Source organism: Micromys minutus (assembly GCF_963924665.1).
Source record: "Micromys minutus genome assembly, chromosome: 8".
Taxonomy (NCBI): Eukaryota; Metazoa; Chordata; class Mammalia; order Rodentia; family Muridae; genus Micromys; species Micromys minutus.
In genome coordinates this window covers 72,388,613-72,407,819 of record NC_137977.1, presented here as the reverse complement: position 1 = coordinate 72,407,819, position 19,207 = coordinate 72,388,613, and the positions used below count along the sequence as shown (strand labels likewise).

Genomic DNA, 19,207 nt, shown 5'->3' with positions numbered 1-19,207 from the left:
TACAGGTGGGTGTGTGGATATATATATAAAATATACATAAAATGCTACTCCGCTGCTCAGTGACTATCTACCTATCATTTTTATGCTCTTATTCATTTCTATGAAGAATTGCATTGGATTTTGAGAGGATAACATTGAATCTGAAGATTGCTTTTGGTAGGATGGCCAATATCACAATCAAAGACTGTGGTAGGTCTTTTCATCTTCTGATATCTTTTTTCAGTTTCATTTTTAGTATCTTTAACATTTTCATTGTACAAGTATTTTACTTCCTTGGTTAGATTTACTCCATAGTAATTTTTGAGACTACTGTAAATAGTGTTCTTACTCTGATTTCTTTCTGAATATGTTTGTCATTTAAATATAGGAAGGCTACTGATTTGTTTTTGTTAATATTGCATCCTGGTACTTTCCTGAATTAACGTACAGTGTATTTACAACATGTCCAAAACTTAGGCAAACTTCCTTGGTCAAGATACATCAAATCCCACCACCAAGAGGGAAGTTGTGCATACAATCCTACCCATAGCCACGGAGACATTGGCCATAGTCAGCTACTGGGAGATTGAGGGGACATTTTCTCTAAAAGTTTAACCCTGGTAACTTGACTGTGCTTCAGTGGAATACATCCAGGAATATTCAGGCAGCACAGACTAGTTTCAAAGAGTTTTCAAAAAGCTAGAGTTCACAAAGTTGGAAGTGTAGAGAAAGGGTGTGGGGGACTTGGGAAAGGGAAGTAAATGTAATCAAAACATAGTATGAAATCCTCATGAACTAATAAAAGTTTTTAAAATAATAAATACACATAAAAAAGAAATGTCATTTAAGTAGGGAAAAAATGATCACCATTTACAGATGGCATAATACAATGTAGAAACTATTTAAACTAAAAATACATTTATTAAAATTATAGGACCCAAAATCAATATGCAAAATTCTGTTGTTTTGTACAAGCTAGAATAAGTTAAAGGGGAAAATAAGCAAAAAGTTATGGTTATTATAAAAAGAAATATATTAGTAATAAATTTAAATAAGTATATACAAATCCTATATACATATACTATTCTATAATTAGTAGTGACAGCTGCACAATATCCCAAGATAAAAAAAGAAAATCACTCAAATGTGCACTCTAAGTTTTTATTGACATATTATTATTGCTGTGATGCATTTGCTGTGTGTTTGTTTACTCTGTGTGTGTGTGTGTGTGTATGCTGTGTGACAGCACATACGTATTTGTCAGCGAATAACTTTCAGTTCTCCCCTTCTACCATGGGAACCAGGAGTCAAAGTCAGGTTGCCAATTACCTATACCCTAGTCTTCTTGAAGAGTCAAATGCATATTTAAAATGCTTAATTATATTTTAATTTTTATCTTAATTTTGAATGTTTTTAAAATTTTCAAAATTATACATTTGAAAATCATACATATAAAAATAATCACAGTTATAAAAATAGGTATAATTGCTCTGATAGCTACATAAGAACTTAAGAAAGAACAAGAACTTTAGGTAAAAAAACTTCTATGTATGTTCACACATACATAGATATGTAGGGTACACACATGCCTTAACATGTAGGTTGCACTAAAGCTTAAGATGGAGAATGTACATATGGTCTGACATGTAGGCTGCACACATGCCTTCGAATGTAAGGAACATATAGGGCTTGAGAAGAAGTTTAGTTTTTATATTTGTGGGGTTTTTTTTAGCTATGATTCCTTGCTTATAATTCTCTCCCCAAGACAGTAAAAGAAACCAGTACTTTTCTTCCCAACGGCAAGTGACAGAAATGTGAATCTTCTCCTTTTCCATCTTAGAGACAGGCAAGAAAACCTCACAGCTATTTGAGAAGCTGAAGAAGGGGATTGCCTGATCCCAGAGAGTTTCAGACCAGCCTAGACAGTGGGAACATGTCTCAAATCAATGAAGATATTCTCTGACCTGACAGTAGATCAAAGATCACAGGATTCCTCTTTCTAAAGCTTCCAGCCTCCTACCCTGCAAGACGGAATACTTCATAGAAAGGGTAAGAATATTATAACACATTTGCATTGCTAGGTTTCCTACTTAATTATTAGCGATCAGAAATATCCATTCTCCACAAAATACCCAAAGGACTAGGTTTAGAGAGTTTTGTGAATATCAGAACATAAAGGGTGAAGCACCCAAAAAAAAAAAAAAAGGCATGAAAACTACACATCTCACTCCTCCAGTCTTCCTTGTGTGCTCTCCATCCATAACCTTTTCATAACCTCTGAATAAACCAGAAAATCTAAGTACATCCACAAGTTCCATGAGCTATTCATGTGAGCTAAATAACCCCTAGAGAAGATGGCTGAGAGTCTAGGTAGTAACTGGTGTGCCAGAACACAGGCAGCACAGCTTGAACCTGCCAACGAGCATCAAAAGGTGAAAGTAAAGACATTCTTGAAGCTGTTTTCAACCTGTGAAACAGATGGAATTTTGGGATAGTGTGTCATATTAAACTGGATTAGACAAACCCAACTGTAATTCACTGGTAAAGAGAACTTTTTGATTCTTAGTAAGAAAAAAAGTCCCACCTAAGAGTCAAAAGTCCTCTATGTTGACCACAGTATGACAACAGGGGACAATGTTTTATTTTTCCTCTGACACATATACATTCATGTTTAGTGTATTAAAGAAGATTTTTTAAAAATGACAACCAAGTTCTATCAAAAATACAAACATACTGAGCCTATCTGATGAATAGTTTTTAACCTCTTAATTTAAAGAACTAAGAAGTCAACATTTGGAAATTGAAAAAAAGTATGCTTTATATAAACATACTCAAAGAGAAAACAAAAAAATGGTACCTGTCAGACACTGTCATGAAAACCAGCAACAAGGAATTGAGAAGACTGATCAGTTCTTTCTGGAGTTGCTGTCTGACCGCAGTCTGGACGTCATCTGTTTCTTCTTGCGCATGTGGCTCTGTCAGAACCAGCAGGTCTAATAATGGGTTTGGATTCTAAAAACATAAACATTTTAAAAATATACTTGTTTTCTGATATGTGTTGCTTCCTATAAAAGTTTTTTGTTGCTGTGTTATTACCTAACTAGTAAAACTGGTAGCCCTGGGCTTTAACTGTATTCATAAAGACATTCTAAATTCAACACAGTCTTACTGTATTATGCCAACAAGAACAAATGCATCCATTACAAAGAACTGAAGGAAACAAAAATCTGGAAGGGAAGCACATTCAGCTCCATACACTTGTCTTTGTCTCTGTCACTAGAAATAAAAGCAGAATTAAATCAAGTGTTTTATACAGAACTGATACTAAGTGAAAGACCCACTACTCAAAACTTCCTTACTCTGATCACCATTCATTACACTTTGCTCTGGTGGTATCTGACTGTTCCTTGTGCATAAGGCCTTACATAGAACACAGTGTAAGGCTACTCCATGACACATGGTTTCCCTGAGCTGCAACAGTATGCGCATGTCTGCTTATGACTCATGTAAAAATTGTAAGCCATGAAATTATTAAGACAATATATTGTTATAGTTTTAAACCTTTTCATATAATGCCATATTGCCCTTACTCTGTCCCCCAAAAAGTACTGATGTATATGACTAAGTAGGATAGGAACAGTCCTACAGTATATAAGTCAATGTGGAGGGCTTTTACTGATGTAATAATTGTCAAAATGATAGATTAAGAAGCAAATCAAACTTCTACTTTGTAAATTATGTCCTGTTTACCAACTAAAAAACTGTACCTGAAGATATTTAAAAAGATTATTTCTAACAATACTGAAAGTAGAAATCATCATAAGGTGTTAGCAAGCACTGATAGTCATATTGTACATTAATCATCTTAGTGTCAGAGACTATGCTAAAGAGGGAAAAGACAAGATTCAATTTAACTTTCTGAGTAGCTATGGGATGTCTATTTTCACATCTCTCTTACAGATAGTACGTCAAAAAAGAAAGAGGGCAAATCCTACAAATGCAGAGCCAAAGGCGCCATACTTCAATCTAATTAACTCTCCATTCTTAGCATTGTGCCATATCACTAATACGTATGATATCACAGAAAGTAATCAAGCTGAAATGCAGCTACTGCTCCAGCTAAATTCTTCATATGAAGAAATTCAACTTAAAAATGCCTACATTGAACTTAGCAAAAAAAAAAAAAAAAAAAAAAAAAAAAAGAATGAAGTCAATCACCAAATCATATACATTATAAAATATGTTGAGAATATACTAATCATATAAGTAATTCTAAAACAATTATCATTGGAAACTTTGGGAAAGAACTGGGGAGAACTGTCGTGGTTTTAATTTATATTACTATGCTTTATACCTAAGCAGTACTTTTGCCAAGCTTTTTATTTATCTTGAGCAAAAAATACACATGGGACAATTAAAATTACTTAAAACAAAGCTGACAAATCCATTCTTCTCCCATGAATGAAAGAACCAGGATATACACTTAGGTTATATTTTTTAAAATTCAATTTATTTTTGATTGCCCAAAGGTTATATGCCGACTGACTTCCATAAATAGTGATAGAATGAATAAACTATCCACACTAAGGTTCTCAAATGTTTATACTTCATAATCAGGAAAAAAGTGAAAATTAATGTATACAAGTAAAAATTAAACAGAAACTACTCATTGCTATATAGCTACTAAGTATTTATCTAAAAGTAAGATTTGTCCAAATACCCTCAATCCTACTAGCAAGCTGTTACTGCTGGCAGAACACTGAAACTTTTCTCCTTTTGCATGTTCACTGCACTTGTTGACATTCAGATCTAGTGAACTATAACAGTATCATTTCTGAAACACAAGACAAGCACAAGAGGGAACAGGGGATTGTTGCGCTAATGTGTTCAAGATCACAAATATTCAATCTCTCACACCTGGAGCTTTTGTCTTTTCATATTGGTATTCAATCCTCATTTGAAACTACTGGAGCCTTCAGTCTGTCACTGCTGACCTCAAAAAAGCCAAACATTTGTATAATGGTGGCTCACTTTCTTGGTTCACCACAGTTATCACGCCTGTGACTGCAGGCTATGCAATGCTTTTAGTAAACTATGGTACAAGGAAACTATTAAACTAAACAACAAAGTCAACAACAACAACAACAAAAAGTAGTTCTTTGAGTAGTCCTCAAAAAAAAATAAATTACATCCCTATTTTTATAAATTAACATTAAAAATATTCTGAAAAAATTCTAAATCAGTTCATCAGCTAGTTCTATATTGATAAAATAAACAAAATAAAATAAAATAGATAAAATTGATGAAATATTAAGATACAGAGGAATAAAGTAATATATTCACAAATAATATGCTCCTTATAATAAATAAAATGGCAATAAAGCCCAAGGCAAAAATTTCAAAGGAGAAAGTTTCTAGTCTATACTCAGAAAACTAATAGATTTGTCTTTTACTTCCTGCTATTATTCTTTGACTAGATTAAGCATTGAAATCAATCAAACAATAAATAACAGACCATAACAAAAGTATCTGTCATTCACACCACAGATAAAGAACTTATTTATGAAGAGTTGTTCTATGAATGAGTGTAAGGAAGGAAGAGAGGGAGGGAGGGAGGGAGGAAGGAAGGAAGGAAGGAAGGAAGGAAGGAAGGAAGGAAGGAAAGAAGGAAGGAAGGCAGCCAACCAATTATGGAATAGAACCAGCAAGAAATCAAGGATCAATTCACAGAAAATGAGATAAGAAATGTATCTCTAACTTACTAAAAGTAAGTTATTTACAGAATAACACCAACAAAAAAAAGAACCTCAAAATACACACACACACACACACACACACACACACACACACACAAAACTGCAACAAAGCATAGCAACAATTCTAGATAATTAGTTTATAAACGTATTTGCACATGTACCCCCCCCAACACAATTCATAGTCACCATTTTATTATTGGTAAGCCACTTATGAATTTAAAGTATGTGTGGTTTTGAGTTAGTAAATGTCCATTAGCAATATTATAACAGACGCTGGCATTTCATTATGAGTAAAACAGCCTGGCTTCACTGAGTTACATTAAGGGTGAAGATAATAAACACTTAAGTTATATACAAGCATTCCTGTCAATTAGAATTTTCAAGTTTTAAGATACAGAACTTAGTATTCTTATAAATTTTAAAAATATGTCAAAACATAATAGGTATTTGCCTTATTTATAAGCTCTACCATCTTCTATTACAGGTCAGATCTTTTCTAATTCCTGCATACTTACTTTTATTTTTGAAAAGCTTCATCTTTACTAAATTCATAGAAATATACACATAAATGAACATAACCACAAGGACCCACAAGAATATTCAGCTAAATATAAGACTAGTAGAGACTGGACAGGAAAATCCTCTAGAAACAGTACAGTAAAAATTGAGTACCAATCACCCAGTTCTCCATTTCACCTTCGAGCTTCCTTTAGGCTTCAGTATGTGGTGGTTTGAATGTGAATGATCCCCATAGACTCTCTCATATATTTGAATGCCTAGTCATCAGGGATTGGTGCTACTTTAGAAGGATGAGGCAGTGTGACCTTGTTGGTAGGTGTGGCCTTGTAGGAAGTATCACTGGAGGTGGGCTTCGGGTATCAAAAAGCCAAGCCAGGCCAGTCACTCTCTTGTCCTACTGCTTTGGGAACTGGATGTAGAATTCTAAGCTACTTCTTCAGCACTATGATGTCTATCTGCATGTTGCTATGCTCCCCACCATGCCTAAACCTCAGAAATTGTCAACAAACTTCAATTAAATGCTCTCCTCTATCACAGAGTCTTCATAGCAATAGAATACTGACTAAGTCAATTACCTACCTCTAGATATTTCTTTTTACCCTACACAACCTGAAAGCAATATTATTATTATTATTATTATTATTATTATTATTATTATTATTATTATTATTATTATTAAGACACTAAATAATAATGTCATAGAACATGGAAAAATAGTGTTCTAGACTATTTTTATTTTATTGACTAAAAATAGCTCAACTAGAAGCTTCACCTACTAACTAGCATTCATAGTTCTGGGAGGTGCTATTAAAAAGGAATTATGAATCTCAGCCAGCTATGATCCCTCTAGGTTACAAAAGCAACCTGTCTGTAACATATACCCACTGGTACAATACTGGCACAAATGTTACAGAAACACTCACTTTTCTAAGAAATGGATTATAGGCCAGCTTTATGAAACTGAATCCATACATGACACTAGATTGGTCATGGGTCCTATGGGAAACCCTACTACTACTACTATTTTGGTCAATGCACAAAGCAATAAAATTACACCTAATGACATACTGCTATGCTCAAAGATCAATGCTCAACTCTCATCTGAGAAGCTTTTTACAGTAGATGGTAATAAGCACTGAGACCCACAACTTGACAGTAAACAGAAAGTAATAAGAGACTATGGAGCACATAGCTCTTAAATGGGATGGTGTATCATACAACACCCCGTCAAGGCTCAGGGATCTATGAAGAAGAGAAGACAGAAAGTTGTAAAAGCCCGAAGTGGTAGAAGACTTCAAAAAAAAACGTGTTTTCTAGAAAATATAGCTGAAGTACTTTTGAGCCCAAAAAGGCTATAGCAGCATGCCCAAGACCTATAAAAGTACAAGATAAGCAAAATATCAAGAACAACAAGAAGTAGGAACAAAGTCCCACCACTATCCAGAAACTGTCTGCAATTGTTAGCTACTGGAAGAAAGTTTAGCTTTTTTCAATGGGAAGGCACTAGGTGTACAGGTATATCAACCACACTTCAGGGCATTCCCCATGCTCAGGGATACTGGCCAACATAACACAGACAGGACTCCATGTGGTTGGTGTGTGTGTGTATGTGTGTGTATGCATCTGGGTATGTACAGATATTCGTGTGCATAAACAAGGTCTCAAGATATGCGCACACCTGTGCTTCTTGTTTTTGCAGATTTTTATTTGATTTTAGTGGTTTTTTAAGAGAAAGAAAGACTATGACATTGGGTGGATAAGAAAATGTAAAAAGATCTGGGGGTGTTAAGGAAAGGAGAAAATATGATATAAACATATTGCAAGAAGTTCTCTAAAATACCTAAATTTTTTAAAACTAACAATACAAACTTTTAAATACAGCAAAAAGCTCACAAACAAAACTAGATTAACATGAAGATTAATGGTCTTAGTCACTGTATAGAATGTCCATTAAAAACACAGAATCAATCCTGTCAAGAAGCCACACGACAATAAGCACTAACCACAATACTCATTCAAGGTAGAATTATTTTACTTATCCCATGCTACATAAGCAGTGTCCCTTCCAATATAAGTGATTTTTCCAAGTAAATTCCTTCCCAAACCAAAAACTTGAATTCTTTTAATATACTTACATGCCTAAGAAGTAATTCTAAAATCCAGTTTAAAAGTTCTATTGATGGATTTTTTCTTTGTTCCTTTATTAACTTATTCAAAAAATGTATGATATCTATTAGCAGTTTCTCATCTTCAGTGCAAGCAGGAAGTACTTGTAAAAACCTATATTTTAGAAAAAGACAGTAAACGTGATTCCTAGCTCTTCAAAATGCACACATCATCACTGTGAATCAAGTATATAATCAACACAAGCACACTATTTTCTAAGATGAGAATCCAGATGCTGAGAGGTACTCAGATGAAGGGAGCAGAACATTTGCCTCCCATAACCCCAGCATAGTGCAGAAAATGATGAAGTTAATGCTGAAAGAGAACAAAAGGAACTAAGTCAACAAGAGAAAAAAAAAAAAAAGTCTACATTTGCCTTACCATGTACAGAGTTCTAGTTTCACCCAAAATAAAATTAAAATCTTCAGGAAAAAAATAAGGCCAAAGGGGATGCCAGGGACAAAAGCATTCCCTCCACCTGTGCACTTTCAAGCTGGCTGTGTCAGGCTTCACAAATAAAATTATGATTTCAAATCCAAGTCTGACCAATTAAGAAAATCAGGGTGCAAAAAGAAAAAGGTGGGGGGGAGGGAGAGAGAAGGAAAGAAGGAAGGATGCATCAATCTTGCAAAGAAGTGTCTAGATTTTCCAACAGGCTGAAACAAGCTTAGGAAAAATCACAAGTTCAGAATTACAGAAGCCAAAGCAACTTTCTAAGATTTTTAAACAAACATTAGTGTAAAAAAGCTAAAGAAATTTTTGTGGGGGATAGGGGAGCTTGGAAAATCATTTTTAAAAAGCAGTTTGGAAGAGAGATGAGATTCAGCATTGAAAATGGTTTATTTGAAAACACCCAAAGGAGGGAGCTTTATCAAACTGTTGCTGGAGTGGCAGTAAAAAGGACTGGGTCACACATCATCCACCATGTCTACTAGGTATTAGAACATAAACACTAAAGCAGTCCGATACCACAGCTAAGTCATGAGATACTTTCTACATTATACCTTTTCATTTAAAATTTCCACTTTGCTAAATGACAGTTAGTTGAGAAGATACCAAGTCTTGTTTTAAAAAAAAATGCAAATCAGAAAACTATTTTTAAAAAGAGAAAATGAAAAGATGATTCTAACAAAATAAAATAAAATGTCAGTAGCATAAAAATTTCTAAAACTCCTCCATAATATTCAACATAATCATAAATATACATAATCATGCCTGTGCTCATTCTGTATCAGGTCCCATATCCTTTAAGCCCATGTGTGATTCAAAGCAGAGGCCTATGCCCCTTTGCCTGGCACCTTTTCTGTTTCTATCCTACTTAACTCTATTACGTCTTGACTTAAATTTCTTCCCCTGAAACACTAGCTAGCTACTTAGATAAGATTAGTAACTTGCTCATCCAGTCTTCCACCCATTTCTTCCTTAGGAGCTGTACTATTATCTACTGGTAAAAATGTCATCACAATGATTTCCATAGAGAAGGGAACATGTCTGTTTGGCTTAGTATTCAATTTCCTATGAAGGGACTTGTGCCTAGTAGGTTAAACAATAAACGTTAACAAAATGCACTAGGACAAAAAAAAAATGTAATATCCCTTTTTTCTTGCCTACTCCATTCCATATTACTGATTCATTTAAAAGTCATCATGGTAAAGAGGAAGCGTTAAAAACAAAAACTAAAGAACATTGAGAGCATATAGGGAGAAAAGTCAGATAAGAAATTATAGTCATTTAAATAACTGGAGAGATGTCACATGTGAATACAGTGAAAACTGGTTGTAAGTAAGTTTAAAGGACATATTAGTAGGTGTGATTACAAAAAAATAGTTCAAAACAAGAACTTCTGGTCAAAGTCCAAAAATAGAACAGTCATTCTTCCAAAGAGATCGTCATATGAAGAAACATGGCTGCTTAACAGGGAGGATTCACTGAGTACATGGCTAGAAAAATAATCTCTACATGCTGACATTTATCTAATCTGTATTAACTAGCTCCTAAATCAAAATTTGCAGTTGTTTAAGTCCTTTCTGTAGCACAGCATTGTGTTTATGTATAATTTATGCATATCCACTCACAAGCATTAAATTACCACATTACTTTGACTACCTGATACCCTCAGTTCTATTATAACTCATACAGACAGGTGTTATACTGTATTGTTTAGGAAACAATGACATGAAAAAACATCTTTTCATCACAGATACTTATTTTTGGGAATATTGATTGTGTATATGTATATATATGCACTATGTGTGTACAGGTGTCCAAGGATAAATGATAGGTATTATGGAATCTCCAGAAACTGAAATTATAGGCAATTTTGAGTCACCCAATGATTCAAATTTGAGTGCCAGGAATTAAAGAAGATTCTTTGCAAGAAAAGCAAATCTGCTACCCACTGAACCATCTGACCAGCCAATCTTGTTCTTACCATTTTCAATTGACAGTTGGTTGAATGCATGGATGTAGCAGTTGCACAGGTATGAAACACACACACACACACACACACACACACACACACACACACACACACGAAATTCTGTCCTTGTATATGGAAGATGTCATCCTAGAAATGTGAGTCTCACATAGTTTCTGCAACTATTCAATTTGAGGTCCCCTGGAGGCTTCCATTGATACAAACTTATTAGAGAGCCTTTGCTTCAATGTGGTATAGCATGCAATTATAGCTTTAATGTATTTAAAAAAAACCTAGTGTATACAATTATGTCAGGATATATTATTGGCTTTTGCTATTTAATTTTTTTGACAACTAGAATATATCAAAATAATTGAAACTGCAAAATTTGCATATGCTTTAGTTGGTATGTATAAGAAGAGTAGCCTGATAAAACAGAGTACTAATGTGCTGTGTTTGCCGATTTACATAGTATAATATCCCCACTGTGGCTTATTTCTAGCTGCAATTTACTAGGGGGCTGTGAAACTTTATACCAGTAATACAACAGTGCTTCAATAAAACATCCATTATAAATAATAAATAGTAAAATGTCAAGCAATTAAAAAGTAACAATTTTCATGTTTTTTGCTTTTACTTTTTATATGGTTTAATAAATAAATAAATAATATATAAAATTATACTGCATAATTTTTTATGTAATTAATTAGAAAAATCCATAAATCATGACACCACCTTACAAGATGGTTTAGTATACCACTGGAAAGGGCTAGTTCTATTACAAAAATGAACTAGAGAACTTCAAATTCACAAACTCATAATGACCTAACATTTTGAAAAGTATATGCTGTGCCTATTCAGAATATTACACATTTACATTACTTGTGTAAAAAAGTGAAAAATGCTTACAGCAGGGGTGGATGGGGCTTCTCAGTCCTGTATCAAATGAAGCCATCTGCTACCAGTTCAACATTTGAAATTTACACTAACTACCAGAAGACTGCCACATGGCCATTAACTTCATTAAATTCGAGCAAAAAGAAAACTGAAATCATTTATTCGAGAAGAAAATATTGGCAAAATAGAACAAGTTAGTAGCCGAACCTATTTGTCAATCTACTATGGATCCATTCATTTAAAATATGAAGAGGAATAAACATTCCGTATGCTTTAGCCATGTTGTAGCCTTATTATAAAATGTTTCTTCAGAAATGCTAGAACGGAGGTCAAGTTTTTTTTTTTTTTTTTTTTTGTTATTATTTATCACAGAGAGCAAACTATCCTGGAGTTTAGTTTTTCTTTGTGTTAAAAGCATTTTTCCCATGATAGCCACTGTACAAATATACACTCTAGTTTCTCCACAAAGGTTTGAAGATGATCCTAAAGATAATTCAAATCAGGTCTTTCAAACTAGCATTCTTAAGTTTACACTTACCTGTTCAGCACAGTATGCCAGGCCAAGGATTTTAAGGTAACCCAACATGGACCAATATCATCCTTCAAAGACAGTTTATCATTCAACAGGTAAAAACTCATCCTGGTAATGGCTGCCCTCACATCCCTGTGGCCTCCAGCCTGAAGGATGGACTGAAGGCAGTCCTTCAACCCACTATCCGTGTATGTGATCTTCAGGGTAAGGATATCTTCTGTGGACAGCTGCAGTGTATCTAAAAACCTAAGCATAAAAAGAAAAAGGACATAAACCCACACTTATTTCTATTATAAGGCTCTTTAAAATTCTGTTTGACTTCATGTAACTTTTCAATAAAGGTTAACTTATAGTTAAAGAATATTAACATATAAATCTCTCAATAGCATAGTTTAACATTAGCATTCCAACTGTAGATACCAACCTTCCCCTTCTTATCAATGACACAATATATTATTACTCAGGGGAGCCAATTACCACATCTAGAAGGAAGAATATTCCTGGGTACATATTGAGCTTTACTCTTCCCAAGTGATTTATAACTATTAACTGAATAAACAGTATACAGATTCTAAAACAGCATAGAATACAATTCTTTTTAGTTTAAATAGCTTTATATAATTTTTAATAAGCACAGACCTAAAACAAAGTGAAAATATAATCTTAAATTAGAATCAGTTGATAATATCAAATTATAAAAGCTTTTAACCTAAAGAACTTCTGAAGTCAAATTAATTCCATGTAATTTATCTGTGATATTATCTTAATGCAACTACTTACTCCTGAATTTTAGCTTCAAAGGTCATTTGTTTCAATAGATTATCACTCCCATGATACCATGCCAAGTTCCAAGCTATTCTCAGCATATCTGACACAGGCTTCAGAGCCAAACATTCAGTAGATAATGACAACACTATTGAGTAAGGACTCACAGCATGGTGACCAATCACATGAACTGGTAGATGATATCTAAAGAAAATCAATTTAAATAGTTACAAACTTTATATTAGTAAATAGAACTCAAACAATGAACCAAAAGTAAGGGCTAGTTTGTGACTCCCATACTTAACACTTAAACTTATCACATTTTAGATACTATTTTAATTATTCTGTCATTCTACTCCACATACCAAAACACTGTATTACTCTTTCCTATGAATAGCTATCTTCTCTATATTCAGATTGTTGCAAAGACAGCCAGTGCTCCTTGAAGTCAGGATCATGATTATTGAGCATTAAAGGTGGTTGGCTAAAACAACAATGCTGACTTTCTGTGACAAACACTGTCTGAAACCAGCATTTGTCTACTTATGCCGGTTACTACAATGGCATCCACTGGAGAGATGGACAAAATGAAGCTCTCAAGGGAGCTATAGAATTGCCTATGATCAAAGCTACTAACTGACTGCACTCCATGCACTGTTTTCCTTTAACAGAGTGATCAATGAACTCAAGACTACACAAGTATTTCTAGATACAAGAAGAAATTAAATAGCTATGTCTCTTAGTAGAACTCAAATTAATTTAACAGTGGTGGTTAGCAACATAGTCCCAGCTAATATGCTACATGTTAAGTATAATTTTAATAATGTAACATATTTCAACAGTGTGAGGCTAGAATTCAGTGATCAAATTCTTGTTCAGAATTAAGGAAACCTGAGCTCATTAAGGAAAAAACAAAAACAGACAAAAAGCCCTAAAGCAACATATTAATGACCAATGTTTTTCCCATTAATTTGTTTACTCGCTTTATATCTCAATCAAAGCACCCCCTCTCCTCCCACATCCACCCTCACATTGCTCCTCCCCCCAATATCCCCTTCCCTTCATTAACAACCAATGTCATACAAGTAATTATATCATTTAATTGATAGGAACACATGCTTTCTTTTTTACTTTCTACACACCAATGAAGGAGACACAATGCTATAATTTCATATCCAAATCAAACCATAATTTAATAAGTAAAGCTACTTTTAAAAAGCTTTTACTATTTTAATAGCAATTTAAATATTCTAACAGCAATTTTCCACTGAAAATTACCAAACTGAGGATGGTGAGCTATCTCACTTGCCTCTCTTGCAGAAAACCAGGCTAACTTTTCAACACCCACATCAGGCAGGTCACAAAAGCCTATAGACACAGACTCAGGAAATCTGATGCCTTTTTCTGATATCCTAGGGCACCTGTATTCTCACATGTGTGCATGCACGCACCCACATGCATGCATACACACACACACACACACACACACACACACACAAATAAGTTTGTTTGTTTTTTAAGACAAAAAACTGCTTTCTTTTTAAACCACTAGCTACTGATAGTCTAGAGGAGCCTTGACTATATTGTGCCAGAAAGCAACTAAGCACCAACTGATTCATGAAGCCATGTCAGAAAGAGACAAGAGCATCAAAAAATAAAGATAAAGGATGATAGTCTTTATTTGATGGAGTGAACCGCCCAAAGCTAGGTGCAATGGAGTAGCACATGCCTCTTTGTCTCAGCACTCAGGAGCTGAGTCAAGAGGACCATGAGCGTAAGGCCAGTCAGAATTCTGTAAAAAAAAAAAACCAAACAAACAAAAAGGATAAACAAGGATATTATTTAATAAACATAAAAATAAACAAGCCTAAAAAATAATTTTATAGAAAGTATTATCAATGGATGCAAAATTTTGGGGGAAAAAATTAAGCTAAATTAATTAAGACCTAAACACAACCACTTCATAGAAGAAAAAGCACTCCTCCCAGTGAAAACCAGTATCACTACCTCAAGTTAAGTAAGCATGATTAGCATCAAGGATAATATCAAAGAGTAGATAACAATGGAGAACACAGCGATGACCGTCGTGGAGAAAGGAGGAATGGAGAGATTGTTCTATAAAAATCTTTCAAGTAATTTCTACGAACTGCTATGACTAATTTCCTATAAAAACTACAAATGTCAATTTCCCACTTTCTCCAAAACTTAACTCCATACAGAGTTTTTAGCTTCCAAAAAAAAAGTTCAGAGTTAACAAGACAAAAAAAAAAAAAAAAAAAAAAAAAAAAAAAAAAAGGCAGTAATTCAGAACTTCTAGTATCCAAATAAGAGAAAAGTTAATAACCAAGGTTTGTCAAAGAATAAAAAAGTGAGTAGAAATACTAGCTTATATGTTTAAATTCTTTAAGGATTACCCTTTTATAATAAAAAGCACAAACAAAATCAGTCTTTACAAAAGACTGCTAGCCAGCTCTGAGTCTGTTCATTTCAATATCTAATTAAAACAAAATCTTTTGACTGTAATATATTGGTTATCAGGAGAAAATTAAATTATCAATAAAGAAAGAGATCGTCATCTAGCTTATAATTTTTTTTCTTTTGCTATATTCATTATTAAGTCAACAATTGCTATTTCATGACAACAAATGCATCACAGTTTAATGTTGAAAATGCAAAGGTCCCCATGAGATAGTGCAACTGTTAGAAAAAAGGTTCCAGCTTTCAGAAGAGAGGATAAGTGGGAAGAACCTTCAGGAAGAGGAATCAAGAGTAGGGGTCCAATAGCAGGGGCATTCAGAAAGAGGATTCCAGTGGAAGAAACCATTTATGAGGAATGCAGCTGAAAATCCTTAGGTCAGCTGAGGGTATTTCCTCAGAACAGAAATTGAGACTACAGTTTCCTATTTCACAGCTCTGTCTCAGATGGTAAGCGATTTTGCACTGTTGAACGTTCTGCAGTAATGTGATACCCTCACTAGAAGCTCAAAGCAAAGCTCACCCCAATATGGTACTACACTTCCAAAAACAGCAGACAAACATACCTTTTCCTTCTAAGTTAATTATATCAAATATTTTATTATGATACTATGAAGCTAACTAATAAAAACTGATATTTAAAGCAAAGGAAAAAAAAAGGCTACTAAAAACCAATGTCCCAGAGGGTGAGATTATCAGAAATGAACTTAAAAGTTATAGTGACTAAGGTATTCAAGAAAATCTCAGCATGATGCAAAGCTAAGTGTAAACCACCCTCCAATCAGACACTACCCTAACTAGCTAAACACCTGTCCTTTCCCTTCAGAGCAAGCCTATAAAAGCTGCTCTATATCACTGCTGTGAAACACTCTGAGCCAACGGTCCTCAGTGCTACCTGATTCTGGAATTGTCTAGCTGAAGTCTTCAAACTTATCTTACATGAATTAAAAAGAAGTTTTAAATAAGTACTAACAAAACAAACAAAATCAAGCCCATAAAGAGCATGCAAGTAAATAAAGCATCAAAGAGGAGAAATATAAAAACTAATAAACTTAAATTATTATTGTTAAATAAAGAAAATTAGAAAATATTACTTCATAAAATAACAAATCCTTCCACATTGAATAAAATAAACAAAATGTAAGAATGAGCCCTGCATGCATAGCAGATCTACCTGTCTGCTCCCTCACCTCACAGCCTTGCCTATCTCCCAGGAGGCCAGGAGGACTGCTTTACCCAGAGTCACAGCACTGTGGGTCTCCCAGGAGACTTGTTCTAACTGGAGACACAGAGCTCTACCTGCCTCTGTGAAGCCAACACCAGAGACAACCAGATGACAAAAGGCAAGAGCATAACCAACAAAAGCCAATGCAATTTTGCACCATCAGAACCCAGTTTTCCTACTGAAGCAAGCCCTGGATTCCTTAACACACTTGAAAAGCAAGATTCTGACCTTAAGCCTCATCTCATGAAGATGATAGAGGCCTCTAACAAGGATATAAATAATTTCTTTAAAGAACTATAGAAAGCCCTTAAAGAGGAAAAAATAAATCACTTAATAGAACTATAAAAAAATACAATCAAACAGGTGATGGAAATGATCAAAATGATCCAAGAGATAAAAAGAAATGGAAATAGACAATAAAGAAAATACAAATGGAGACAATTCTGGAGGTGAAAACCTAGGAAAGAGAACAGAAACTACATATGTAAGCATTACTGACAAAATACAAGAAATGAAAAAGAGACTCTGGGGTGTAGAAGGTACCATAGAAGATACTGATACATTGGTCAAAGAAACTGCCTGCCAAGTGTAAAAAGTTCCAAACCCAAAACATTCAGGAAATTTGGGGCACAATAAAAAAAAAAAAAAAAAAAAAAAAAAAAAACAAATCTAAGGATAATGGGAATAAATAAAAGAGGGTGAATAAAGAGATAACCTAAATAAAGAGATGACCATAAATGTAAAAGAACCCTACAAAACACCAAATAGATTAAACCAGAAAAGAAAATCCTCCTGCCATATAATAATCAAAACACTAATGTATAGAACAAAGAAAGAATATTAAAAGCTGTAAGAGAAAATTGCCAAATAGCATATAAAAGCAGACCTATCAGAATTACACCAGATTTCTCAACAGAGATGCTAAAAGCCAGAAGATCCTGGATAGAGGTCATCCAGACCCTAAGAGACCAGCCCAGACTACTATACCCAGCAAAAGACTCAATCACCATAGATGGAGAAACCAAGATATTCCATGACAAAACCAAATTTAAATAATATCTTTATCCTAATGCAGGATAATAGATGAAAAATTCCAACACAAGGAAGGTAAATATACCCAAGAAAACACAAAAAAATTAATCATCTCACAATAAACCTAAAAGAAGAAAATCACACAAGCATAATACCACCTCCAAAAAGAAAATAAAAGAAACTAAAAATCATTGGTCATTAATATTTCTCAACATCAACAGAATCAATTCCCCAGTAAAAAGACATAGGCAGGATAGTTAAACAGGATCCATCATTCTGTGGGTATTAAAAAAAACACACCTCAGCAACAAAGAAAACACTACCTCAGAATAAAGAGCTAGAAAAACGTTTTCCAAGCAAATGGCCCCTAGAAAGAAGCAGAAATAGCCATTGTAATAGTCAATAAACTTTCAAACAAAAGTAATCAAAAAAGATGGGAGGGAACCAAGAGGGCATGCATGGTATGTACTCATTGATAAGTGCATATTAGCCAAAAAGTATAGAATACCCATGATATACTCCACAGACCCAAAGTGAACAAGAAGGAAGGCCCAAGGATGTTTAAAAATCCCACCTAGAAGAGGGAACAAAATAATCAAGGTAAGCAGAGGGAAGGAGGGACATGGGTGAAAGAAGAGAGAAGAAAGGGGAAGGGAATAAGGGGGGCAGCATCAGGTATGAAGGGTGACAGGAGAGAGGCTCAGAAGGCCAAGAGAATGAATGGAAATAGCAGCTGCCAGGGCTGGGGGGAAGACCAACAGTATCAACTAACCTGGAACCCTGATAGCTACCAGAGACAGACTGAGCTACCAACAAAGACAAGGAGAGGGGCAACAATCAGGATGCAAATGAACAAAAAAATTTTTAAATGCACTTTGTTTATAATCTTCAAAAGCCAGCAAAAATAAGCTATATTGACAGGAAAGAAAACAGAATCACATTTTGGAGTAGCAAAAATAATAAAATATAGAAGGAGTTTCTGACCTTGAAGTAACAGCCATTATCTTTATCTGCATAGTATTTCCTAGTGTTTACTGAGGAAGAAATGCAAGGGTTGTGTATAATTTCATGACTATTATACATAACAATGACATATATTTTCAAGCCCTACATGGACATAAAATCAAATTCAACACATGATCATAATTATATTCTGAATTTTGAAACAGTAAAAATTTTTTCTAAAGCTTATTTTCAAATGTTTAAAAATGGAAATTATATGTGGAGAAAGGGGCAGCATCTGAACAACTCAAGGCTGAAGAGACACTGATATATAAGCTTTCCTATAAACCTGCAGGAGATTGAAGTGAAAAGCTGATTCAAGGGAGCTGTATTCATGGACCCTCCAAAGAGTCCCAGGGAGAAAATTCTGGACATCCTGCCAATGAAGAGACTGAGACAATTACAGACAATGACTTCCCCTTTGAGGAACAACAGTTTATTAG

General features: G+C 34.3%; 1 protein-coding gene across 1 annotated transcript in view; it reads right to left on the bottom strand.

Annotated features, from left to right (window-relative positions):
• RTTN (rotatin) overlaps nucleotides 1-19,207 on the bottom strand; it is a gene marked incomplete at its 5' end in the record, with an annotated part of 151,621 nt that overhangs the window by 81,531 nt on the left and 50,883 nt on the right. Inside the window, 4 exons of the mRNA XM_080919983.1 lie at nucleotides 2,837-2,991; nucleotides 8,390-8,534; nucleotides 12,272-12,511; nucleotides 13,046-13,234. Of these exons, the coding sequence (XP_080776109.1) occupies nucleotides 2,837-2,991; nucleotides 8,390-8,534; nucleotides 12,272-12,511; nucleotides 13,046-13,234 (729 nt within the window). The remainder of the gene's footprint in view (nucleotides 1-2,836; nucleotides 2,992-8,389; nucleotides 8,535-12,271; nucleotides 12,512-13,045; nucleotides 13,235-19,207) is intronic.